At 47.1% G+C, this 27,109-nt stretch overlaps 1 protein-coding gene across 3 annotated transcripts in view; it reads left to right on the plus strand.

Annotated features, from left to right (window-relative positions):
- The window catches only part of PPIL2 (peptidylprolyl isomerase like 2), a 74,795-nt gene extending 48,231 nt beyond the window's left edge, over positions 1-26,564 (plus strand). The window contains exons 15-20 of one of the 3 annotated variants that reach the window (XM_075515775.1): positions 8,928-9,045; positions 11,695-11,751; positions 21,744-21,816; positions 21,977-22,039; positions 22,511-22,650; positions 24,889-26,564. In XM_075515775.1, the coding sequence (XP_075371890.1) occupies positions 8,928-9,045; positions 11,695-11,751; positions 21,744-21,816; positions 21,977-22,039; positions 22,511-22,650; positions 24,889-24,982 (545 nt within the window). In that variant the 3' untranslated portion in view covers positions 24,983-26,564. Of the gene's footprint in view, positions 1-8,927; positions 9,046-11,694; positions 11,752-11,957; positions 12,425-12,487; positions 12,831-21,743; positions 21,817-21,976; positions 22,040-22,510; positions 22,651-24,888 lie in introns of those variants that run through there. The other 2 variants (XM_075515776.1, XM_075515777.1) reach the window with 2 other exon arrangements.
- Positions 26,565-27,109: the final 545 nt, after the last annotated feature.

Genomic DNA, 27,109 nt, shown 5'->3' on the forward strand with positions numbered 1-27,109 from the left:
TGCGCCGTGTTGTTACATTTATTTCCAGACACCTTGTAGATTAAAATTCTCTAAATGATGATATGTGGTACGCTGTGAGTATTTCTACTTTGAAGCAGAGTTTTTATCGCTATATTTTTATGACCATTTTAACTATGCTCTAAATTTCATCCGATATATTCTCAGTCTAAAACTTGGGCACTCTTCCATGCAGAATTCTTGTTGGGCCTTTGCTTCCTTTTTCTTTCAGAAAATAAATAAATGAAAATTATAATTATTTTACAGCTGGCCTTCCAGGGCAAAGAACAAAGGACGAAACAAATTCATGCAAAGTTGCTTTCAAATTCAGCATTAATGAAATACTTGAGACCTGCCTCGGAATTGGTGAATGGCCAGACACCATCTGTTCTCCCAGCTAGTTGCCTTGTAAAGCCCAAGCTGCTCTTTTTCGAACTTTTAGGGATCGCTGTTACTAAATTCTTCTGCCCGTTCTTTCTCCCTTAGTTGGAGATCTGCATACCAGTCGTATCAGAAATGGGCAGGAGACGTAGCAGCTGGAGGGTCCTCAGAGCGTTGCCCACCACGGTAGACATGTCATGCAATATCTCTAGTTGCTGCTGTAAATTTGCTCATTTTCCACTTGCGCCTTTTATCTACCCACTTGTAGATGTCACCAGCCTCCACAGCTCCTCGCCTGCTCCCGTGGGGTTCTGTGCATTTTTATTCTAGTTCATACGTGTGTCACTCGTATATGCAAGCGCTATATTCTTCTGTGTGTGCTCACAGGTCATCCAAAAAAGATGTCTTTATAGCTGTTAAATACTTTAGCTCTATTTACTTTGTACATAATGTTAGCGTGAGTCGCCCAACAGCTTTTCTTCTACTGGCTGCGATAATCAACACTTGCATACTCTAAGATTTGAGACTAGTTAAAGGTTCTGTGTTTTGATGGCAAAAGCCCATTAACAAGATTTGTTACCATATACGCTTGGACTGTCAAAAGAAATGTGATTTGATTTTGTTACAAGGAAAGTTTCGGTTCAACTCCTGAAAGACATAATTAGGAACATCTTTTAAAATGAGAAATTAAAGAGGTGTCAGGAGACGGGAGAAATTTAATGGGTTGACTCAGACACCTTTCACCCTTGTAGGGTGGAGTTCAGCTCCTGCTGTGGAATGAAAATTAACTTGCTGGTGTCATTCTTGTCTCTGTTTGTGCAAATGGTAGAAGTATTGTAAGACAGCACAATTAACAGTTGGCAGGACTGGCAGTGCAGCTGCACTGAAGGTCAAGACTCAGCTCTACTGGCAAAGCAAGTAGGAAGTAAAATGCAAATAAGCCCATAGGAGAAAAAACCTCCTATATATATTCTTTTATTTTAAAAAAGGAGTCTAATGACCTCTAGTCTTTTCCATCTTGTTTTGCTCATCGTTCTTAATTAAATATGAATATATTGCAGGTGAGAGTTCTTGCAAACATCTGTCAAGACTATTAAAATTCTAATAAAATGGACAGTGTACACTCAGATACGAGTGTTGCAGATTTTTAGAGACTGTTTGCAATTATTGTAGAGTCCAAATGATACAACTGTTTTCTTTGCAACCGAATGGTTTTTATGTTTTGAAGACAGCTGAATTTCAGATATCCTTATTTAATCACTTACTGAATATGATAATATCACAAGAAAATGTTATAAATGGACAGCCTGGTGGGCTACTAGATTTCTCTTGGAACTGTCACGCCTGTGCGTTTAATACGTACTTAAATGAAGCCACTTAGACGGTTCACGGAGTGCAAGTAGTGTGTCAGGATTTGTTCCTGACTACCTGATAGCCCCTGGGCACTTGAATGCGAGGCAGAAATTTCACTTGCGTATCTCGAGCCACGTGCTGGAAGCAGGTGGCCAGGCGCAGGGTGCCTGTCTGCCTTCGCGTTCTCCCCGCAGCGGCAGGGCCGGAGGAGGGTGCAGCTCGGCAGCGGCGTAAGAACGTGGCGAACGCAGTGAGGCTTTCCCAGGCTCCTGGGGTGTAAAGATTTTGGTCCGTTGGTTTGCGCGTCATTAATGTGATCACAAGCATTCATGTTAGGAAAGCTTTGGAGTAAAGCACTGGGATTCAGTACTTCGTACCTTTTTTACCTGGGTCTTGTATGTTATTTGCAGTATAAGTTCCCTTTTTTATTTCTTCTGGCAGCTGGAAGGAATTTCAGTATTCCTTTGACTCACTGCTTCTTAGAAAAAAAATTACAAGATGCATCTTTGAAAGCTAAAAAGTCCGTAAGATTTAATGGTCTTTAGAGGTTTACTGGCGGAGTAAATAACTTGACTTCTGTAGTATCAGCGAAGCATATGGGAGTAGAACAGGGCTTTCTTCCCAGATATCTCAATTGGCAATAGGGAAGACTATTTCGGGGTTACCTTTTAATCATCCATATTTTAAACTGCCAGATTTGTTTCTGTTAGAGCCTTTTGTAGGAAGACTTCGGAAAAAAAGAACATCCTTTGTTTCCTCTTCCACATAGAACCTTCTGCTTTAACTGAAATTTTCTGGCTAAGAGGTTTGGAATATTTGTTTGTTTGTTTGTTTGTTTAAAAAAAATACCCCACCTTTCCCAAACTGGTATGTGGAAGGTGCATTAAGCCTGTATATATTTTTGGTTTGTTATATTTATTTAATTATCCCCGTTCATCAGCTCAGGAGCTAGAACAGACTTGTGCAAAAATCTTCCCACCATGTGGCTTCTGTCAGCTGACGTTCGTCCCGTGTCCAGCAGCAGGTGCCCGGTTTACGGTTGCAACACCCGCATGCTTAGGTGATCACCCACGCCATGGCTAACTAAGCCCAGGACTGTTCGGCTCCTGGGCGGATTTGGGCACAGTACGACGTGACGTAAGGTTACGTGTCACGCATACATCGACTGCAACTGAGCTCTCGGGTCGCCTCGATAAGTGTGCCTGTGTTTTGGAAACATTTCACAGATGTAGAATGCCAAGCTGGTTGTCGCTGACTGTCCGCTTCCGCGGCTGCTCCGGCTGAACGGTCCTCTCTGTAAGCAGCCCTGATCCTTATTTCTTTTTTATTTGTTATTCAGCACCCCAGTGTGTCCTTTTTGAGCCTCTTGCTAGGCTGCCATAAAAGTAGCTGTGACCCAGCAGACACGTGAAGGACACCTGATTCCTGGTACTCAGCAGTTAACCTTGGGATGGAGGAGGGTGGAAATTACCATTACGGCATCTAGGAGTTGAGATAGCACCCTGGGAGAAGAGTGGAGAATAGAGTTTTACCTCCGCTTAGCTGGCAGACCCGCGTCGCCAAAGCGGTGAGGTACACAGTCCTGTTCGGCTGACGCTGATTTAGCGGGCCAAACTAATTTTCTACAGCCTTCAGCTTCATGTTTCATAAGGCTACTGGGAGAAGCTTTATGGTGCTGCAGCAGCTTATTTCTTTTCTAACAAAATAACCACCCATAGAGGCAGTATTCAGAGCAATAAGCTGAGTCATGGTCATTCTTTGTAATGATTAATTATTTGAAAATGAATTTTAGATTTGTGATGTACCTCTTTTCCTGCTGTTCATAACAGCTAAGTGGTTGAACATTGTGAGTAATTCTGTGTAACTCGCGCTAGTGCAAGTGGAGCAGCTGCTCTGTATTTTCAGTGTTCCAAATAATAGAAGAAAATTTGCATGTAGGAAAAATAAGTTTAATATCCTAAACCCTTTGTATGAAAAAGGGAAAACTGTACACAAAGCATTTCATTTTCAAAGCGGCACAGGCATTTTGCAGCTACTCTTACTTGCAGCCTGTTGGAAGGTCCATGAATCGGCTTGTGTGTGCCTCTGTCCCTTACGAATCCAGGAGGGCACAGAGAAGGCATGTCATAGCTGCAGAAGCCCACGATACCGTACCGCAGCGGGACGGGCGCTGCATTTTGGTCGGCAACGGGCAGAGCTCCTGAAGTGTCAATAGCGAAGGACTGCGGACAAACTTGGTCAGTTCTGCAATGTGATTTCCTAACAAGGCAACGTCCTAAAACGTAACCAGTTGGAGAGCCCCTTCTCTTGCATGATTGAAGCTCAGCAAAAGGACAAGAGCGAGACCTTTTATCTAGCAATATACTCCTTTTAGATTGCAGCCCCTCTGAAAATCCAGCCTCTGGTATGTGGGGTTGAGAGCAGCGTGTCCTCTTATCGGAAGGGAGAGAAGCGCTTACTGGCTGAGCTAAGGCTTCCATATTTGCAGAGTGATTCAAGAATCTCACTTGGAAAGCTCAGTAGAAGTGTCAGATGTTATTATGTACCTCGTTGTTCCAAATGACAAGAAGAAAATTACAGAAAGTAAGCCATCATTTTTGTGAAGCAGAGCCCTCCCACTTCTTTACCACTGCTTAGCAATTTTTATGCCAGAAAAAGGAAGGATTTATTTAAAATCACAACTGTCATGAATGATGATTCCCAGCCCACACCTGGCTTTTGGAATGCTACATTTCTGAAGCTTTTGGTGCATCTCTCAGCTCTTTGCAAGAAAGTTGTACAACTTTACCCAATCTTACCCAATTTTTACCCAATTTTACCCCAAAAAATTACTTTCTGAAAAAATGCCTTTAGAAGGGAGAAAGACTGCCGAAGAGGAAGCTGGTTTAGTTCGAAAGACAATCTGAAAACGTGGCTTTTTTTCTGTATAGTTGCTAATGTGTGATTGCTTCAGATGTCAGTTTAGATCTATTCACCTTTTCACTATCAGCACAAGATGCAGATACGAAACTCAGTAACTAACCGTGCTTCAGTTACAAGCTCAATATATCTTGCCACTCTGGACAGCCATGGAAATGATGAATACAGCCTAAATTTTTGTATGAGCTGTGTGGTTTGTCTGGTTTCATCTCTGTGTGAGAATTAGGTAAACACCTCTTTAATTTAAGAGAATTTTTCTCTTTTATTAAACATGTGGGGAAGTGGCTCCCAGCTGCCTTCAGCTTTGAATCTTGGGTATCTGGGTAGGCATGTGATTTTTATTTCACGGAATTGTGCAAAACCTGCTTCTGGCTCCTGAAGGCTTTGATGTCGTACAGGTTAAACGCTGTCAGAAGGCCGGTGTATTCCCGTGGCCGATCCCGAGTTCGTTTCCAGCTTTGTGCCGGCAGGACACCCCGGCGTGCGGGGTTGTAAGTACTGCTCCGTTGCGCGCTCCCGGCACCAATCCCGCCCCTGGCAGTACCTGCCTGGGGCCGTGGCTGCTGCCATGTGAACTCCTCCGATTTCTAGCACAGAAGCCCCCAGAATGTTTTTCCAGCGCTTTTGTACCGGGATCTCGGAAACATTTGCAAGTCCAGGAGGCACACAGCTCTGCCCTGACAGAAGGTAATCTTACCAGGGAGTAAGCTGAGAGGAAGGCGAGGTGACCGGCAGCACTGCCCGCTGTGAATCTGACACCCGCGGTCAATTCCCGTTTTCCATGGCCTTTGCTTGTAGGCTGGTACGTCAGCGCTGGGGCGAGGCTTTTGCATCATGGTGACTCCATATATAGTCAGCAGTGATCTGTGTGCTCTCGGAGGAAGATCTGGGGCATATAAGGAGGAGCCTCCCCGCCTTATGGCATATACGGTGAGCGTAACACGGGAGGGCTAGAGCCAGACAGTGCGACGGTCCCACCTCTGTCTGTCTGCATCCGTTCTGCTTTCAGAAGCTGAGGAAGATGGCACAGGCACACCTCCCAGCCGTGTCGAGAATAAACGCAGTAAAATCTGCTAGATACTTCTGAATGCCTCATAAGTATTCGTGGTAGGTTTGGAGCCTGTGACTTGTTTTCCCAAGTTTACGTTGAGCTCTACCGTAGAGAGTAAAATGTAAGAATCCGAAATCCCTGTTCCAGAGCCCCTGGCTGAGCATTAGGCACTGTGCTGCCATGGCAGTAGACTAATGAGGGATCTGTACTTAATCTTCAGAGAGAAAGTGATTCTGGGTTTCAGTAATTAAAAAAATATATACATTTAACTCGCCATCTTCTGGCTTGCTCTGTCTGGTCCTGCTTCAAGCAGATACTTGAAGCCTGGAACAATTCCAGAGGTTAGTAGGAGTTTGACAAACATCACATTCAGGCTGTTTTTAATTTAAGGAGAATACTTTTGGGTTTTTCCTTTAAAAAAAAAAAAAAAAAGTGTTCTCTTTAAATTAAGAATTTGGGTGTTTTTTCTTTAAACAAAACAACAAACAACCCCAGACCGTCGCCGTACTGCTGTCTGAGCGCCTGCGCAGCGTCTCCACCGCCCCTTGCCCGCCCGTGCTGCCGGGCTCCGCAGACCCTGCCGCTGTGCCCTGCCGAGGACGCCGGGCCTTCCAGGCGATGCTGCGCAGGCCCTGCTCTGCTCTTGCTCAGCTCCCGGGCAGACAGACAGACAGACAGACAGACAGAATGAGCCTTGGAGACAGGGAGGGAAGCGGGGACTGGAGCTCGTGCCGTAACTATCCACCAAAATATTAGCCCTTATTTCCAGAGAGCTGGAATGAACCAAAGTTAGCCTTCATACATATGAGATTAATTCTGGCCTGCAGTGCATGATCTGAAATGAAATCGTACAGAAATAAATATTCCAGAACCTAAAGATCGTGGCTCATTGCTCCTGTCTGCAAGCTCTTGGGTCTGGTTGCTTGTGCCAGAAAGAGAGAGTCTCTCTGTCACTCACAGTTTTTCTCTTTCCTTCTGAATTATTCTTCTGACTAGCGAAGGCTGCAGGGCTGGTTCCCCTCTCTTTCAGCAGCTTGCCAACGCTGGGATTCCAGCATCAGCTGGAAGCGTATGAAGGGTGTAACGGACTCCAGGGTCCGGCGCTTGCTGCCGTGTGCCGTCCCAACGGGCCGTGCTCGTGTTTGCCTATCATCTGAAAATTTCGGGCGGCAAACGCTCCTCTGGGTTAGGACTCGTAGCAAGCGCGTCCGCTTTACAAACAATTAGGAGTTCCTTCAAGAGATTCTTTGAAGCAAAAGTATGTATTTCTCTAAGGGCAGTCCAGGTGAAGTTTGCGACTCGGGCGCCGGGCCTGAGGCAATGGCAGGGCAGCGGCGTGGTGGTGCGGGCAGGGAGCCCGTCCCCGGCGCCCCGCCGGGCCGGACGGAAGCGGAAAGGTGAAAATGCGGAAGGCAAAGGGGGAAAGAGCAACGGCGCGCAGAGCATCGCGCTGTCGGTGGGCAGCGGGTCTGCGGGCGTCGGGCGTGTTCCTGGTGTCGGGTGGAGCCTCGCTGCCTCCTGAGCGTAACTTGTCTACGTTCCGACCTAGACAGACTTTGTTTTTCTGAACAAGGTAGGCGCTGCTCAAGTAGCCTCTCTTAGCACATAGGAACACGCAAGGAGATTCGTTAGCGAAGAAAATTACTGGCTTCTGGGAAGACATTTTCTAATAGGTTGAACGCTTTGGATTTGGCTAGGATGGCTGGGTCTTGGACTCATGTTCAAGACGGGAGAGCTGGCCGCGGCTGTACCGCGTCCCTTTCACCCACTACTGGCAGAGGCTGGCACGTGGGATCGAGCGGATGTGATTTAGCTGATCTTACAATACGCAGTAGCCGAAGATTGCTGAAGTAATCACTCCGCCTCTACTCCCGATTACAGAAAATCCCTACAGGGTTTGTCCCCTTTTGCTGCCTCTTGTCACATTGCAGAGCAGGCAACACTCAACTCTATTAATAGGTCTTTTGAACATGATTAATTGGGTTTTTAAGTGGGTCAGTTTCTTCCAAAATGTCTTGCTTACTTAGTTCCACTTGCGCTTGCAGCTGCCCACGTGTGATGCTTTGTTTTCGTGGTATCGGCTGAGACTCTCTGCTCGTTTGATGCGCTCCTGTGATTTTCTGCATAAGGCTTTCAGTAGAGCCTGTCTGTTCCTCAGTTTTATTTGCTGCTGGCCTGTGCGGTTGTATCGTCAAGTTGCTTTTCCGTATTACACGTGCCAGGAGCCGCTGAGCACTGCAGATCCTTTACTGACCTCCTGCTTCACAAGCGGTACCGTTACTCTGGAGGGTTCTGGAGCCAGTTCTGCAGATGGACCGGTCCTGCTGCCTGTTTGGATAGTTTTGTTTGGTTTATTTTTAATACTATCCTAAGGTGAAATATTTTTTCATGGTTTGTCAAACAAGATTATAGATTTGACTGTAAAACTATGACTCATCTCAGCCTTCGTTCTTCTTATTAAGAATGATCCTGGAGGAAAGTGCAAATGAAAATGTCAGATCTGTCATAAATAACGTAAAAATGACAGCCAGGAGGAGAGGGCTCCCAGACCCTCTTTCTATCCACAGACACGAAAAAGAAATCCGTTTGGGGGGGCTGGATCTGCAGCTTGTGCAAAGTTTTATCATCCTTTTGACTTCATTGCATCTAAGTGTTTACATCATCCAGGTATCTAGTCCAAATACCTAATTTTTGCCTTTTACTTTGGAGGAATATATATCGTCATTCTTCTTGTTTAGCCAGGAATTAAGCATTTGAGCTTATTCTTAGTTGATTCTATGATGTGTTTCATCTCCCTGATATTTTATTTCCGGAAGCAATGCTATATCCAGAGTGCAATTAAACTAGTAATTCTTTGCTCTGTGTTTTGTCAGGTAGCCACTTTTAAAGATTTAGTGTCTCAAAAAAGAAAAATTATGGTGGACCAGCAGTAAAAAATTAAATCCTTGCCAGTTCTTCAGCACACAATATAAAATGCTGTTGATAAACAGCCTGGGGTGTTGCGGTTGATGGTGTGGGCACACGGAATTGTGTTGCCCGTCGCAAACATCTGATTGCCAGGGCATGCTCAAGTACCAGCCCAGTGGTAGGGACGAGGTAAGAATGTATTACACCTGCAGCCATCAGGAGTGCCAGAAACCTTGAATTTAACGTCAGTGCCTCTTATAAAATGTAGTGGGAACCTAATGAAAACAATTGTTTCTTCTGTCATCTTTTCTGTTTTAAGGAGGAGAATCTTACTGGGGAAAGCCTTTCAAAGATGAATTTAAGCCCAATCTGTCCCACACGGGACGTGGTGTTCTTAGCATGGCCAATTCGGGACCCAACACCAACAAATCGCAGTTGTAAGTAGTCACTTGCTTTTTGTGTTCTACTGTTTCCCTCTAGACTTTGTGTCTTACTCTGTTAAGAAAACAAATGACATTTCACGAGCTACTCTCTAAAATTCAGTCAAGTGAGATACTCTGTCGAGTGCTGCGTATTGAAACCAGGGTAGCTACAGCTGCTGTTACCCAGCGTAAGAGCAAAGTGAAGCACGGCAAGGAGACCTGTAGGTTTATTATATGACCATTACTTTGTCTTTTCTGGGTTTATGATTTGAAGGTTTTGTTCATTTTTGTCAGCGTCCCCCCGCTGTTCTCCCTGTGAGATCATTACACCTCTCCACTCTGTTTAAAGGTAGCCCCTTATTGAACTTTTTGAAAGGGCTTAATGAAATGAAGCATATACTCTGTGGAAATGTTGCTGCTTTTTACTCACCTGGTTTTAAATAAATGAGAACAGTTCTGCACTGCTGAAATGTGTAGAACCCAGACGTGGCAGAGGGCAGAGTCCGGGATTGAGAATGACTTGTTTTTCAATGTACAAAAGCAGAATGAGGACTAAAATGAGGACAAAATGAAGGAAGAAGCAGGAAGAAAAAATGAAATTTAAAGATATTGAAGTGGTAACAACCTTCTTTATGCGGCACATTAATACGGGCGTTCGCCTGCAGCCTTTTGAAGATGTTCTGTGTCACTGTGAGCGCAGTGTTTGTTAGGTGCTCTGTAAGTGCTGCGATAGAAAAGTCGTGCTTCTGGTGGGAGCCCCGGGAAAGAGGGAGTGCCTGCGCACGTGCTGCGCGTTGGGGCTGGGGAGGGAGGCGGGGAGGGGTTCTTGGTCTTCATGATGCGAAGTGTTATTATGGCTTGTAAACTGTGCCGTGGGGTGGTTAGCCTTAATTAAACACAAGCGCTCGTGGCAGGGCCTTTAAAAGGCTTGCTCGCCTGCTGACGGCTAAGCCCGTGCTGGGCAGTTTGCAGGATCGAGTTGCTGTAGAGCTTATTTTGGATTTGAATGTTATTGCCAGCACTCGGGTGCTAAATAGGGGACAGTAGAAGTTGTTTGGGTTTTTTTGTTTGGTTTTTTTGTTGGTGGTTTTTTTTTTTTAAAAGGGATTCTAGAAACAGAAGTTGTAGACAGTTCATGGGTGATGTACCATATTCAGTCACATCATCTGCTGCTGTAAATGTGATCGTATGTTTCCCTAAAATGTGCAAATGAACTATGAAATTCCTTTGTGTGGGAAGTCCTTGAGAGGCTCTGCTGCCCACATTTATAAACTGCCTAGGCAGTGTTTAGACACTTCTGGCAACTGTTGTGACCTTAGGAACTGGGCAAATAGCTCTCCCCATAGGTGACAGGCACCGCGCTGCAGAGCGAGCTGGTACCCTGTGTCAGGCGATGCTCGAATAACGCTCAGGGCTCCTCCTCCAGATCATCCTGGGTTATCTTAATTCCATGGTCCTTAATTTTATTTTGATTGCGGTGATGGATGAGAAGCTTTCTCTATATTTGCTAGTGCTCAGGTATTTTTTTATTACAATGCTACGTAACTGACCGCTTGATAATCTTAAGTATTGGCGATCTGGCAGTAAACTGGCGCAAAGAACGCATGCACAAGGCTAAGCTGTAATGTTTGCCTGTGTAGGAGCTCGCACTCTGCACAGCATCTCAGAGCTTTCCTAGGGCAAGCTACGTCTTTATAGATTGTCTGGCAGATTGCAGCCCCTCCTATTTGCAATCATATAACTTCCTGAGGCAGTTGCTTATATGGAAAAGTGCTTTTGGAATGCTTATATATTTTTAGCTGTCTCTAATGTAGTGTAACAGATGGAGACAGGGAGGAGAGCCAGCACTGCGTGTCCAGCCAAGATGGGCCATCATGGTCTGCAGACCACAGTGTGGAAACCTCTGTCTCATACTCTCATAGTCCAAGTCTTCCAAAGAAGCATTAAGCTTAACAGAAAAGTTCTAGTAGTAAAGCTTGCTTTGGATTTGGTATTTTAGTTCCCATGTTCATGTTTAAAAATACAACCCTGAATATTAAAAGTCCAATTAATTGAAAATCCAAGTTTCACAGGTTTTCATTACTTTTGACACTTTGAAGTATTCTTCTGCCGCGTTTGTATCCGAAGCACAAATTTGCTCTGTCCAGAGGAGAAATGGATCACCGACAGGGCAGTTTAATGGAAGAGAAATGCAAAAAGTAAATATCCTAAAAGCTAGACGTTTACGCTGGCAGAGGGCCGTTGTGTTATGTAGCTGTATTTGCTGGATACAAGCTCGCAGTCGTGCACAAAAGTGTCCTTCTCAAGCAGGATGCACGTCTCCCTGTCCTGCGTGAGCTTCCCGGGGCCTGCCTGGCCAAGGAGGCAGGTGCTCACGTTAATTTTGGACTTCGTGCAAGTCACCGTGCTTGGAGTACTGCTTAGGGATGTTAGTAAGGTATAAAAATGAGAAGTCAAAACTCCAGAAATCCAAGACAAAACCCACAAAACAGAGGAGTTAAACGATGTCTGGCCAGCGGGCCTCCCAGAGAGGAGCCAGAGGGGCAGAGGGGCTTGTCTCCTCGCAGAGAGCTGTTGCGTACCCTCTCTGTTTTTAAGCACCGCTGGCTGTAGTTGAGTGTCAATGAGATAATATGCTAACTGTTACATCTTTATTCCTTCCAGCTTCATCACATTCCGCTCTTGTGCTTATCTGGACAAGAAGCATACAGTTTTTGGAAGGTAAGTGAAGAGTATTATGAACAGCAGCATAGCAGACATGCTCTCCTGTGTCTGAAGCCTGAAGAGAAGAGTCTAGGGACTCTTGCAACTGAACTGGAGCAAAATCCTAGCTCACAATCCAGTTCTCCTGGTCATGAGTAGGTGGCCAACATCACATCAGTGCCAGTCATCAGACTCTGCCTTTTTTTCTCCTTCCATCACTGTAGGTTGCCTTACTTCCCTTCTGTGGGTGGCCCTCCAGGGAGTCATGAACAAAGTAATCATCGTCCTGTAACCAACCGTGTTAATATTTGTGCATGCTAATTGCTGGGACACAGAGATTACCTCTTCAACACTGCTTTCATCCTCTTACGAGCTGTCAGCCAGGAAATTAGTCATGACAGGGCTGCTCTTCATCATGGCATAGGACGTAGAGCTTCTGCATAGGTTAGGTCTTTTGGCCCCTTTTATTCTTTTTTATTGTATTCTTCTTTTCTTTTATTCCTGACAATTATCATCTTTATAAAATCTGTATGTTTGTGTGCATGTGTGTGTGTACATACATACATGTTTATGTATATGTATCAAAAGATATTACCAATGCCAAGACAGCAAGGGAACTCCATTCTTTATAAAGAAGTCTCTTCCAAAAGTCTTTTCCAGTCAAGTCCTCACACGATAAAGATCAAGGTATTTATTACAGAAGATACTACAAAATCTTTATGTTACGGTTTGTTCTTTGCTTTCTCTGCTGCAGGTACATGATATTTAGCAGGTCATGCATAGCTGTTCAAACAAACGCCTCAGTGCCAATGGCAGGAACAGGAATTTTGCTAGCCTGCTTCATTGGTAGTTCCCGAGGATTTTACAATCTTTTTTAAATGAAGCTTTGTTTTTTCTTCTTTTCATAGTTTTATCCGTTTGAAAGGCGTCAGTTGAAAATAAAGGCATGTGCTGTTTACTTTGATTGGATGTCATACAATTGTGCCGTACAATGAAAGTGATATATTTAATCCATCTTTTCTCCCTGTGAGTTCTTGAGGCGGAAACTGGCTTCATTTTAAACAATTATTTTAGTGCTGTTAGTTCCAATACTGCTTCTGCAATAATTGCACCCTTTGAAATATATTTCTTCCTTTCTCAGGTCTGTCCTAGAAAAATTTCCCTTGTCATTTGGTGAAAACAGATAAATAAAGCAAATTCTAATACTGAAAGCTGAGAGCAGATATATTCTTGGAGGAGTTACATTACCCATATCTTAAGACTATTTCACTTAAGCTACAATTTGAGTCCTTGCAAAAATCCTCTTAAATCCCATACGGTGATGCTGTTAACCTGAGCTTGCCACCTCATCAAATAGTACTTGGGTTAGGACAGCTCAGCTGAAAATGTGACGGTTCTTCAGTCCTGGATGCAGCCTGGCTTCAGCGAGCATCCTGTGTAGTCCTCCAGCGCCTTTGCTGTGTTTCCCCAGCGTGCTCCAGTTTTACCATAATTCACCAGAAAAGAATTGAGAGTAGCCGAGCTCTCTGCGGTGCCGGGAGCGTGCTCCCGAAGCCTTCGCACCATGCGTAACGTCTCAAGTACCTCGTGAGTAAAATAGCTCAAATGATGTTTCACCCTGTACGTTGCCCTTTAGAGAGGAATTACTTCAGTCCAGTGACGCTGGCCAAGTGTATAGCAGAGATTTATGCGGCGGCAGTTTTAGGAAAGACTGTCTTAATCTTTGAATTGTCCTTGCTGCTACAGAAGTCGGAACTTGATTGCCAGAGTAAAGAAGTGATGTTGCTTTCTGAGCACTGCAAATATTCTTAGCTGAAATACAAAGGAACAACTTTATTAAAAACGTTGGTTTAGAATCGTGTTTGGCTCCCTGCATGAAAGCTGGGTGACGTGTTCCTCTGAGCACAGAGCAGGTGAATTTTACTCTGGACTTTCTTGCATGTAAATGAAGATTAAGTCAAAGAATGTAAGAAACGAGGGTGCTGGAATAGGTGCATGCCAGTCACTGTGTATTTGTCTACAAATTGAATACTTGAATAATTGAGTTTACCTACAAATTTAACATAAAAGGCTGATGTGGGCAGCTTTTAAGATCTGTATTCTGTCATCAAAATCCTTCAGCTGGTTTTACCTGCATTTGTTTGCAGAAGCCATAAAAGCCAAAAGATTCCAGAGATTGTACCTCTGGTGAAACTCCAGCTTCGGTCTGCTGTTTTAGATCCTGGTGTTTCCAGGATTTGCTGACTGTATCTGATCTTGGACTGTATAGTACAATAATATCTGGGAAGCATATCTAGGAATAATATCTAGGTTTAAGAATAGAATGAACCCATGAAATAAGAATTCTTTGTTTCCATGAATGTTAAACTGGATTGTCTTAATTGGATGCTTACTGGCCTGTTGTGACTCTCATATAGATTTGAGGATTACTTATTTCAGTTAATATAAAAACCTGACTACTTTGATCTCAACTGTACCCTCAGCTATTTCTAGGCGGCTCTGGTTCATGCTAGTGAGTGTCACATACGTATCTTTGAGAGCAGAATTTGACCTGTTTGTAATTTGCGTAGAACTTTTCAGCAGGCTTTCCATACTTTGGGAAACAAAAAAGAGCGAAAGGGCGCCCGTTCCCCACCCCTTCATTCTTTTTTGGTCCTGTGTGGGATGGAACATTGAAAAGTCCCTTCTCTGGAGAGCCGCATCTTATTCATGTCCCCACTGGTTTGAAACACGGATTTACATAGCGGCAGCTATTCAGAGTTGGCTGTTTGGCTGTTAAGTGTGTTTGGCAAACACGCCAGCTGCAGGCAGCGGGACTGCGAAGAGGTGGCACGTGTCTGGCGTGGTGCGCTGGAATTTTCAAGTCTCGGGAGAAGGCTGCGGCTGGAGGACGGGGAGGGCATCTTGTCGTGGTTGTGCTGCCCGCCGTGGCAATAATGAGGACGGATGGTGTCGAAAATAAAGGAGATAATTTGGCATGGATGGGGAGCAAAGACAAAGGCAGAGAGTGAGAGAAGAATGCCTTCCCTTGGAGGCGTGTTGCAGGCTGTACAGATTTCCTGCTCCAGCAGAGCTGCCTAGATTAAATTAGTAATTACCATTTCTAGTAATTACCATTCCTCCTGACTTAGAGAATGCTGTAATTAACGTGAAAACTAACCGGTGGCTTTTGTTGGCTTTTAGCTGGCTGGTAAGAGGTTTAATTTAGAAACTGAAATAATGTAAACCAACCAACACGCACTTGCTCTGCGCGGAGTGGATGGGAAGCGTTTGCAGGTGGCTGCTGCCTGGGGCAGGTCCTGCCTGCTGCTCTCGCGGGTGGGAGCGAGGGGCTCGCCCTTCTCCGCGCTGCCGCTGGCAGTTCAGCTGTGGCGTGAGCTGCATGAGCTTCGGGGACGTCACGGCCAAAACACCGGTACAGGCTCGCGTTCCTCTCTGGCGCGCGTCATGAAATTTCGATGCAAGCACCTAAATTCCGATGCAAGCACCACGGATCCCATCCGTATTGTTATTATACTTGCTATTACTCCAGTGGCTGACAGCTCCTGTGGGTCAGGGACCTGGTACATTTGCCCTTTAGAAGCAGAAATAGAGACGTAATCTCTGTCCCAGAGAGCTGTGTAAGTAGACAAGAGACCGCACGTAGATACAGGGAAGTCCCAGGAGTGACCCCGTTCAGCCTACCTTCCACCGACAGTTTGCACTTTCTTCAGAACCAAGGAAGAAGAAAGCCCCAGGAAGAATGAAGTGGCTTTGTGGATGTTTTTGGGGAGCCTGTTCCAAAGCTGAAGGGACGCATGAAAAAGTGCATGTTTAAAATAATAGCGGAAGGTGATCGAGCCACGCTGATCAGCCGAAGGGGAGAAATGCTCTCTGTGAGTTTGGGGTGAGATTTAGGACAAGCTTGGTGGGCTTGAAAGTGAGGGCAGGTTGCAGATACGTGATGTGATGTGATGTGATGTGATAAAAAGAAAGGCAATAGAGGGAGCAGAGAGAAAAGTGTTGTGGTCAGAGCGGCAAAGCTGGAAATGCTCTGTGCAGCAGTTCTGTGCGTTTATTAGAGTATCACTTGTGCTCGTCAAGAACTGAGAAAAGGATGTGGCAGCTGAGGCAGGAGATGAGTATATGGAGGTCAGTTTTCCCCTTTGTACATGGCTGCACGTATCTGCTTGCGCAGATCTTCGAACTGTCCTTGAGGTTTCTGCCACTCGTGCTTCAATTCTCCTGTTCCCAGAAATAATGAACAAGGTGGTCTGGGAAACCTCAGACTTGGTCAAATTGGAGGCATCGCTCAGTAGCTGACGTGCACTCAGCTTAGTCTTCTCTTCCCTCTTCCCCTTGCCAGATGCTTTTGGGGAAGACGGTTTTCTTTCCGTGGATAGGCATCACTGTATTCAATATGCCTTAGCCTGTTTAATGCTTTCTACTGCAATTGCATAGAATGGGGAAATGAAAGCAACTCTTGTCCTCTAAAGTGATTAGCTACATAAACCCACTACAAGGCATTATTCAGCTACCCGGGTACGGTTAAATAATGCACAGTTTCTGCTTCCGCTTGTAACATTCCCTGTATGGTTTGAATCCGTGAACCCCAATGACTTCTAAGCCGGGAAACTCCTGTTCCTGTTGCTCTTCTGCTCTAGTACGTCTGAAGAACGGAGACGTGGTGTGGCGGCAGCAGAAGAGCCGGTTTTGTTGCTGAATCTGTGTAGGGAGCCTGACCTAATCTCGCACTGCAGAGCCTGCTCCCCAGGCACCAGGGCAGGAGCGAAGAGCAAGGTGGGAGAACAAAGCCGGCCTCGCTGCGGAAGCCGTGGCCGCGGCGTCCTGCGGCACGCGAGGACGGGGCTGTCGGGGCTGCGCTAGGGCTGCTGTCGTTTCCAGAACCGTTGCGTGATCCCTGAAGAGGAACCTGTGCCAAGGCTGAGAAGTCCTTACGTGCCAGGTTCACCTGTTGAGTCTAGGTTCAAAATGCTTTTTTCCAAGTTGTTTTGTTTTTTCAGCGCCCTTCATTACTGTGTCTCGCCTGCTAGGTTAAGCCCTTTCGAGAGGGTGGGATGTTTCGACTGGATCCTTGCTGCAGTTGGAATTGCTCGCTCCGTTTCAGATTGGGTGTATACACAGAAAACATTTTGCCCTGAGTGTGTGTGTTTGTGCCTGTATATATTGTTCTCTCTGTGTGTGTATATAAATATATGTACTCCTTTTTATAAAAATAACCTTGAGGGCAGAATGTGTTTAGAAAACAACAATGTTTCTTTCTGGTTTCTGTTTCTAGTTTAAAGCTTTTTTCTTTAAAATCCAGACATTGTTCTTGTATCGTCGTCTGACCAGGAAACTCTATCGTCTTGGACCGCTGCCATCCCCAGCAATGCATGAGGCTTAATTCCTATAATTCTTCTAAACAAAAATATGAGAAATAGGAAGTCCGTGTGTGAATGCCTGCGAGACTGCTAGGGAGCTGCCGTTTTCTTCGGGAGCAGCACTAACTGATGTAGCAGGGCGACTTCCATTGGCGTATTGCAAACGGGTAGAGCTTGCTCCAGATGCTTCACTGGCACTTCACGCAAAGCCATGGCGGTGGTTATGAAGCAAGGTTACTGGTTTGTATAAAGGAGCCTTGACAGGAAGTAAGATTTTAAATAACATCTCTGAATTTGAAATTCAAAGATTTCCAGTGCTTACTTAGCTCAGTTTTCAAGAAAACAGAACTGCACGAGTAAGGGCACATTTTTGTTTTCATTACTATGCTAACGGAAGAAAAACCTCAATGCACCTACCTTGTCATCCATGCTTAAACGTAATGCAACATTTATCAGGCTCCTCTAAAAATACAACAAGCTGTCTCAGGGATGCTGAGCTAAATATATAGTTGAGATCATCATTTCTCTGTTCAACACCTCCTGGAAGTGCACAGCACACCCTCGGTTTCACTGGGTGTTCTAATAGAAATGGTGTCTTGAAGGTGTCGTCCTGTTCCCTGCGGGTGTCAGCCGGACATCTGTTTACACCTCACTTGGTCAATTTAGGACAAAGCCTGCGTGGCACCTTATAAAAGGAATAGAGCCAGAAACAGTGGAAGAGGTTAAACTTGTTTCTGCCCGTCTCCCTTCCCTTCTCTGCTGCGCTCCCAGCTCGGCACCGGCGACGCTGCACGAGAGGCTGACGCGGTGTGAGCGGGCGCGCCGAGCACCCGCAAAGGCTGTGAAGGGATGTCGGCCTGAACTCTGGAGTCTGCATTTTGGTTTAATGAAAATGATGTACAGAGCTGCCTATGCTGAGACTCAGGTTTATTCACAGAACAGGTTTTATCTCTTTTCGTTCAAAGCTAGTGGATGTTAGAATAATATTAAGCAGTGGCTCTCTCTTTAGAGGGTTTTTTTGATGCTTTAATGTACTGATCTGATGGGCTTTTCTACATTTAACTTGTATGGGCTTTTTTCTCGGCAAGATGTCTGTGAGCTGCTCTTCTTACGCCCAGAATATGCGTTGTGGGACGGGCAAAGAATCCCCAGAACTACTCGGGCGTATTGCTTTCCTCCTGCTGTGAGGAGCGATTGCTGTAAGGGGTGCCGGTGCATGGGCTTGGGCACGTGACGCCTCGTCAAACTGATCTTAGTGCTGCAGTCTAACATCATGGGCCTTGACAATAACGCCACGTAACGCTTCGAGAGCCTGCATGTATGTCATCTCTCTGCTTAGGCAAATCAGAGGGAAGCTTGCAAAATCCTTTACGGTTTGAGACTTTAAGTTGAAATATTCCTTTTTTTTTTGCATCCAGGCGTGAGTGCCCCGGTTAATGTGTAGTTCAGTTGTTACTGGATAGGTGACGTTTGCAAACAGATCTTGTCCTTTTGGGATTTTAATTTTTACTGCTGAAACACCAGCCTCAGCTGGGCCTGATCCTGGGCAAGGCTTCCAAGTGCTCCCTGAACAAAAGTGACTAGTAAATTATTTCCAGTTCCTCTGGTCAGAGCTCTCTTCTCTGAGCTGGTGCTTTGTATTCAAATTCATTTTTATTTTTTATTGGTATTATGGCAGTGTCTGAAGACATAAACCTATATTGAGAGCTCACTGTGCTGACGCTGTAATGTGCATAGAGATGCTCTCTGTGCAAAATGTTAGAGAACGCAGGGGTGTAAAAGAAAACAATTTTCCATTTTAGAGACAAGAAGCTAAGAAGAAAAGAGAATGGCATGGTCTGCAGGCACAACCACTTTGTCTTCTTCCCCCTGAGCCCTTTATAATCATGTCGAAATAGACTGTTTAGGTCATTTACTGATGACCTGTGAATGCCGTGTCATCGCAGCCTCTTAAAACGTGCAGGTGACAAAGTGCTCCCGGTGACGTTCAGTTAGCGTAGGAAGGAAGGCTCGTGAGTACCACCACAAGGCCCCAGGGCTGATCTTGTGGGAGGTCTAGCCCTGGGCTAAGGGATTACTCAGCTGAGGTTGCCAGCGCATAGCTGATCTGGCTATTTCAAATTATCAGGACCTAATTAAATGAAAACATACGAGCAGATAATGAGTGGAGATGTTGGCTAGAAAATCCTCCAATATTAAATCAGAAGTTTCCTTTAGGGGCAATTAAAATACAGTGAATATATCTTAGGCTCTGTTAATCATCAGCATTATAAGTGAATCTGATATTGGCCTGGAGGAGGATTTTCAAATTGAGTTTTTGGTACGAACTTTCCAAAGTTCACGCAGGGTCTCCAAGCCCTGTGCCGCTTCCCCCAGTGTGCTACCTCCAGTTGCAAACGAATGAGGCTCTTCTAGCCTGCATACATGTTTTTTAATTGCTCTTAAAAGCCACAACCTGATTACAGAATATCGACAGGCCCTCGGGGAGCAAGGGGGAGAAGTTTGGCGCAGTGCAGCAGCAAGGACACGTTAGCACGGACGGCTCGGCTCCAGGCGGGGGCTGGCCAGCCTCCTCTCGCACTGGCCTAGTTCTGTTTTCCGGGATGGGGTCCGTCGCCGGGTCGCGTCGTGCCCGTCCCAGCCCGGGGGCGGCCGGAGCGGCGGCGGTGCTGCGCTGCGCCCGGGGGTGCGGAACGAGAAGGACCCGCTCGCCTCTCACCCCACGGCGGTCAGCCTGCTTCACGTGGCTGACGGGGCTCTGGCGAGGAGCGTGGGGTGCGTAAGCAGGGTGGAGCGGAGCGGTGGGAGAAGGTGTACTTCTCCGCTGGGTCAGCTGAGACCGTCGGGTGGTAGCCGGGGGCCTCTCCGGGTGCTGGCCGGCAGACCGTCGTGCGGGACCGGCGAGGGCTGCCCGCTGCGAAACACCCGCACGAGTGCGAGACCGTCGTAGAGGTAAACTCACAGGTACTGTGACTATGCTGTGTCTTTTGGTTGAGGTATTGCTCGTTTCTCTGACGGGAAAGCAGTTAGCTGATAAAACACTCTACGTATTCCACCAGTTTGATTTTTTTTTTCCCGCCGGTTTCATTTATTTTGATTTTCCTCCATTTCATCTGCCCATAATTGAGAATTATGGCTGCTTCTCGTTGTCCCACAGCCATTAATACGGGCTGTATTTTTGGTTCCTGGCCATGTGGCTTGGCTCTGTTAAAACAGATGTTGTCCAGCTACAGCCTGCTTTTCTAAGGGGTCTGGATCGCTCGGCATCAACGGCCCGTCTTCATCTTTATTTACTGCTCTTCTAAATATAGCTGTTTTCAAATTTAATTGTGGATGATGATGATGTGCATAAAAGTGTTAAATACCCTGGGACCGAGCTCTGGTCCCAGCAGGACCCCTCTGGAAACGTACTGACTCAGTGGTTCCTATTTAAAATTAGATTTTGACACCTGTCAGCCAATTTTTTATTTAATGTGTGCTGTGTTCACTTCATATCGTTCTGGTTTCTCAATCAAAATATCAGCCGCCTTCCAGAAGTCTGTTCCACGGACACTGTTATCCCTGTGAACCACATCTGTCGTCTCAGAGCAGAAGGTTGTTTGACAGACTCTGTTTTCCACAAAACCTTGTTGATTGCCGTTACTTATTTCCTTTCTTTCTTAATCATGTCCTGTCTCCGCTATTCCATTATTTTGCTGGGATAGATGCCAGGACGACAGGCTTATAATTATCTGGGTCACCCCATTTATCCTTTCTAAATATCCTTTTCTGGAACTTTCCCATTGTTCCACGCTTTTTTTGAAAATGGACATACGGCAGTCCAGAAAGTCTTCAGCCTTTCTTAAACATTTTGAAGCAAGTATTTGGATAGGTTGACTTGAAAAATGAGAGACCGGGGATCTAACGTCCCCGTAAATAACGGCTGCGATGAAAAGCGTCCCGGCGCTATCTCGTGGCTGTGACTCGATGCTCTGCTGCTTTCCCAGAGCCCTGGCGAGCTCTCGGTCGTGGTGCGCTTTCGGAGCAGTCCTGCGCTCTCTGCATTGCCGGTGGCGTTACGGACAACCCTGTCGCTGCTCGCCGGTGCTGCTGTAGTTACGGTTCCCTCTCTTCCTCATATCACTCTTCAGTCTGATACACAATTTAAAAAAAAAAAGGTACAAACTCAGAAGTTAATGAAGACATTTGCTTTCTTGACCGGGTCTGTTGGGTTGTTTTTCAAGGCTCGTGGGAGTAACAAATGGGCTCCAAATTTATGGATGTAGCATTAGCAAGTGAACCCATTTTGGAATAGGTTTGTGTCTTTGCGCAGACGGCTGTCCACAGTCGCTCGTTCTCCATCTGGCTGGTTTGTGTGGCTACTGGGTTTTTGAACAAATGGCTCGGCTTTGCCTCTGAGTGTTTGATTTTTCATGTTCTGTTTAGTTTTAAATTCAAATCCCAGATTTGAAAAAAAATTCTTACCTTCTGCACTGAGTGACATTACCTTAGGTCTTCCAAATACAGTTGCTGATTCCCCTTCCCCCAAACACGATGGTTTAAAAATCTGCTAGAGTAATGGGCATAAATTAGATACATTAGATGTAAGGGTGCAGGGATATTTTGAGTGTGTTGTGACAGCTGGAAGTCGTGTCCTTCCTCTTTTAGGGTGGTTGGTGGCTTTGAGACTCTGACTGCTATGGAGAACGTGGAAAGCGACCCAAAAACAGACCGTCCCAAGGTACGTGCGAGGCACCGGGGGCTGCGCGGGAGGGAGCCAGCGCACGTGGCCTGGCGTGGCGCTGCCGTTCACCCGCGCCGCTGCTCTCAGAACGGAACCTGGGGGCGGTGGCCCAACTCGATCAGCGGATTGAATCGCTGCTCTTCTCCCCTGCTCCCAGGAGGAAATACGAATTCAGACAACAACCGTTTTTGTTGATCCGTACGAAGAGGCCGATGCCCAGGTGAGGACGGTTGGTTTTTTTGAAAGGCCAAAGCTCTTCTTTGGAGAACTTTGTAACTTAATGCCTTTTCGTTGAACGGGGGCAGCCCCTGGCCCCTATGGTTGCAAGCTAAGATTAAGCAGCTGCCATTCAGCGTTGCCTTGTGTGCCGGGATCATGGCCGCTCGTTCAGTGGAGAGGTCTCGTAACTGAGTCTGGCACAGCTCCCAGTCCCTCACGCTTCCGACGGTTTCCTTTCCAAATGCCCGCGGTAGCTATGGGCAGCTGCAGGTGAGGAGAGAGGAGTCTGGTTATAACGGCTGCGACAGCCTGCTTGTAGTGGCCCTTGAGGTCTGTCTCCTAAAGCCTGCCCTGTAATCATAGCAGTGCTGATTGCTGTTTTAGAATGCTTTAAAGCTTCAGAGAATTGTAGGCATTTTCTCCTTACTCTGGACTAGCTCTTGCGACAGATTGCACTCTCTGCTTCCCACAGGTTGCTGCAGAAAGGGAGAAAGTCCAGCTAGAAGAAGAAGCAGCCAAAACAAAAGCTGAGGTGGTCCCACCAAAGAAAGAGGTCCAGACTCCTAAAACTTACCGGCAGGGGATTGGAAAATACATTAACATGGCCGCAGCGTGAGTTCCCTGCCCATCTGGTCTTTGTGGAGTGTTTCAGTTGCCTGTCCTGCTGGACGCTGACCCCGTCCAGTGCCATTGCTCAGATGTTTGGTTTGTGCCAGCAGGCTTTGCAAGGACACCTTCACGCGGTCCTAACAGTCAAAGAGTTCCCTCTACTTCTGTTGTTTTTCAAGATTACAAGTTAACCGAGCTTTTCTTTTAGCACTTGAACATGACCAAGTCGGTCTTTAGCAGCGTGTGCTGGCTTTCAGAACTGTAGATACATTTCCACAACTCAGAAGTCCTTGAGGAACTGCAGTGTGTCACTTCCTACACCAGCTTTTATTTTCTTCCTCTTCTGCAGCTCTTTGTGAAGGTCACGGTCCCACAGATGTTTCTCTTCTAGCAGCTTCTCCCCTGCACAAAGTAGTTGCCTTAAACCCGTATGTCTCTGCTGATCTGGTTCCCCGTTCAGCCGCGCAAACAGTTGTCCCAGCACAACTGAAGTGGCCGGAAAAGGGAGCGGGTTCCCAGGCTTGCCGTGGGAGCACAGGGCACCTGGCAAGTAGCTGCAGGGTGCCTGGCTGGTTGTACAGGCTGGTCCTAAAGCCTCCTCCCCCAGACACCCTCTGTGCACCCGTTGGGACTGGCAGCACCGCTTGCTTTCCTGAGGACGGTACAGGATCCCACCCGAGCGGCAGCTTTGCATGACTTTTGGATAAATTAAAATAAATGCCTTCCACTTGATTTCTCTGAAAGCATTTGCAAAAATGCTGTTGTCTGTCTGCTGCATAAAGGCGTGTATTTATGCATGCACAGATCTGGACAGCTATTTAATCAGCTTGTCTGTGCCTGCAGGACTTACAGGCATTTGCATAGCTGTGAGAACAAAAATATGTTAGCCCATGTAGGTCAGTTTGGTGTGTCAGTGAAATGTTTCAGTTACAAATATTGCTTGTCCCTTAAAATATTATGTTCAGCTTAAAATTGCTGCCATTCTGCACTGTATTTACAGAGGAAACCCAGGCAGAGTTTGCAGCTCTGTGGAGCAGGCCAAGTGTACAGAAAGGGCTTCTCTTTCCTAGTCCTTCACTCGTTGCAGCCTGCCTTGGAACCGTTTGGTCCCTAGCAGCCCTTTGGCACTTCTGGGTTCTCGGTTCTCCATCGGCCACCGATACCTGACAGTAAAGCCGCGGTACCCGAGCTGGCTGCGCAGCTCTTCCACGGGGTTGCAAACTCAGCTCGAGGGAGGCTGAGAATCGCAGCGGCGACTGCGACAGGCCGTGCTCGAGAAACAGGAAGGGATCTGAAAAACTTGCCCAGCTGCTTTACGCCTAATTCCCCATAAATCCTTCTGCTGCCCCCCGCGAGGCCGCACCTCGAACGCTGTGTTCAGTGTTGGGCCCCCCACTCCCAGAGAGACATTGAGGGGCTGGAGCGTGTCCAGAGAAGGGCAACGGAGCTGGGGAAGGGTCTGGAGCACAAGGCTGATGGGGAGCGGCTGAGGGACCTGGGCTTGTTCAGCCTGGAGAAAAGGAGGCTGAGGGGAGACCTCATCGCTCTCTACAGCTGCCTGAAAGGAGGGGGTAGAGAGGTGGGGTCGGTCTCTTCTCCCAGGTCACAAGCGGCAGGACGAGAGGAAATGGCCTCAAGTTGCACCAGGGGAAGTTCAGAGTGGACATTAGGAAAAATGTCTTCACCAAAAGGGTTGTCCAGCACTGGACCAGGCTGCCCAGGGAAGCGGTGGAGTCACCGTCCCTGGAGGTATTTAAAAGCCGTGTGGATGTGGTGCTTAGGGACATGGTGTAGTGGTGGGCTTGGCAGTGCTGGGTTAACGGTTGGACTTGATGGTCTTAAAGGTCTTTTCCAACCTAAATGACGCTATAATTCCATAAATGCAGGTGAGAAGGCGGGGAGAGAACTTGTAGCTCACGTTTTCATTGTGACTGTGCTAAAGAAGTAGAGCTGTTAAATCTTCAGCTCTGGCTGGGAGAGCTTGTTGGGTTTTGAACGCGTTCCTGGAAGCGTTCAAAGCCTGGCCTGAACCGTCCCCCCAGACTGACACGCTCTCCCTCTTTTTGGGTGTGCCAAAGGGCCCCGTCCCCGCGGTCCCCGTGCTGTTTCTCGTACTCCTCTCTAGCTGGTCGGGGTGGGCTGGCTCGGGCGTCGTCGTTGCTGGGAGAGGAAAGGCATCCCGCTGCCCTGCTCCGCCGAACGGTCAATGGTCCCTGAGAGTTGTTTTTGTTTTGGCTCCAGGAAGCGCAGCGTGGAAGATGAGGGGCCCTCAACCAGCACAGCTGCGAAGAAAGAGAAAAAGAGCACAGGCTTCGGGGACTTCAGCTCCTGGTAGCAGCGCGGGGAGCCCAGCACTGCAGCAGCACAGCAAAAAAGAAAAGGCGGCCGCCCACGTGTCCCCGAAGAGCCCGAAGGACGGCCCGTCCTGAGGAGGGAAGGCACCAGCCGGCCCTTCCGCTGGGGAAGAGAACTGTCGCTTTGTTAAGGCTGGTTAATGTGGCTTTGTTTTCTAGAGAGCTGCGTTCCCCCCTCCGCATCTTCCTCGAAGGCCGTGTTGTTGTTGTTCTGCTAAGCGGGGAGCAGGCAGCCCGGCCCCGCTGGGGATCAGCCGGAGCCTTTCTCTGCGTGGCTGGCAGCAGACCAGGCAGAGCCCAGCCGGGCAGGACGCTCCTGCGGTCGACGGCCATGGTGGTGAAAGAGCTCCTTTTACAGGTAATCGTTCCCAGACGGGCCGAGTCTGCCAAACGGAGGAAGGAACGAACGTGCCGGGGAAGCGGCTGTGCTGCTGCAGTGCTTTGCGGAGGGGAGGAGAGGGCTCCAGCCTGTCCTGCCCTTCCCTCCCTCCCAGCTGCCGTTTGCCGCAGCAAGGACCAGTTCTGTCTCTCGCTCCTTGCGGAGCAAAGCTGCTGCCAGTCTCCGTAGGGCCTCGCGCGCTCCGAAACGGGCGCTCTCTGTACCCGTTTAAGTCTCCGACAGCCTGGGAAGCAGCGGATCTGGATGGGGAGCCTGGGCTAGCGACGCCACTTGTTCCTCCCAGTGCCTGGCCTTCCCTGAGCCGCTGGGCAGCCGGAGGGGCCGGGGTCAAACCCGCCCTCGGGCCCCAGAAACTACAGCCCGGAGCAACTGGGCGGGAATAGAAACTTTTTTTTTTTTTTTCCTTTTTTTTTCCCCACCATCCTAAAGCCTGCTCCTTGCAGGGGAACACACACCGTAGTCTGCCCCGACATCAGTCTTCCCATCATTAGGGAAAACCATATAATACAGCTGACAGGCGTCTTGGATATTTCCGTTGCATACCCACAAATTATTAGGAAGCTTAATAAAGGCCTTAATGGGGTAAAGATATATCAGCCTGTGAAGTTTTAATGTTTTAATTCGAAAACGTATGTGTGTTACCATCACTTACACATAGCAGGCTAGATCCTGAACGTTACTTTTCAGTTCATCTTGGGTGTTTTCAGCTGACAGAAATAGGCTCCCTACCTCTCTGTGTGGCTGAGGAGATAGTTTTGTAATCAGCTTTGTAGCAATACATTTATATTGGTGGTTTCATGTTTTAAGAGAAGATTCCATTTTTATGAAATCGCTGTAAAAACTTTTGGTAAAATGTTTTGCATTAAATGCTTTTATTTTCTTTCGAGTGCTTGCCTTTGACTGTTCGGCCGTCATTTCCAAGACCATGGCATGGCAAAGCCGATTGTCGTACAAGGAAATGATTCATTCCTACTTTTTAAGATGCTCAGAAGGAACTCTGGGATCTTTGCGGATACGATTACATCTTTGTTAAATCATAGGAAGTTCAAACCAGACTGAAAGAATAATAGGGGGTTTTTGTTTTGCAACATTTTGCAGCGTGTAAGTTTGAAATAACATGTGTTTGATTCCTGGAACAGGGGATATGGTGGTACTTTCCTCAAGCCGAGTTTCTTGTGTCTTATTGAAACCTCTTGCTTCTGCGGGGCTGGCCTTCTCCTGATGGGTTGCTGTTGATCCCTTCTGCCTAACTTCTGCTTCAGCACGTTTTTGAGTTGTCAGGTTCACGGTATTGCTGGAGCTGCAATAGGCAGTTAAATGAAATCCGTAAGAGTAAAATGCTGGTTTGTACTAGATTTAAATGGAGATTATTATGAAAGAAAGGAGCTTGTGATTACAAGGAAGGCAAGCGAGGTGTGGCAAGGACTCCTGTTGCAGCAGGAGTCCTTGTTGGGGTTTGATCTGAGGGACAGCTTCCTTTCGCAGCAGCGGCTGCAGAGATGACTGCCGCTTTCCCCTTCTGCTCCGGCTTCTTGGCAGCGCTGGCCGCGGCCCACGCAGGAGCAGTGCCGTGCGAGGGGCAGGCGGGGCTGCCGCCCTTCCAAGCGCTGCCTTTGCGCCGCCCGTCCCGTTACCGTTTCCCACCGTAACATCAGACACAAAAGAAAGAGCAATTTCCTGGCTTCTGGGAAGGGCCGGGCGCAACCCC

The sequence above is a fragment of the Mycteria americana genome, chromosome 13 (assembly GCF_035582795.1).
Source record: "Mycteria americana isolate JAX WOST 10 ecotype Jacksonville Zoo and Gardens chromosome 13, USCA_MyAme_1.0, whole genome shotgun sequence".
Lineage (NCBI taxonomy): Eukaryota > Metazoa > Chordata > Aves > Ciconiiformes > Ciconiidae > Mycteria > Mycteria americana.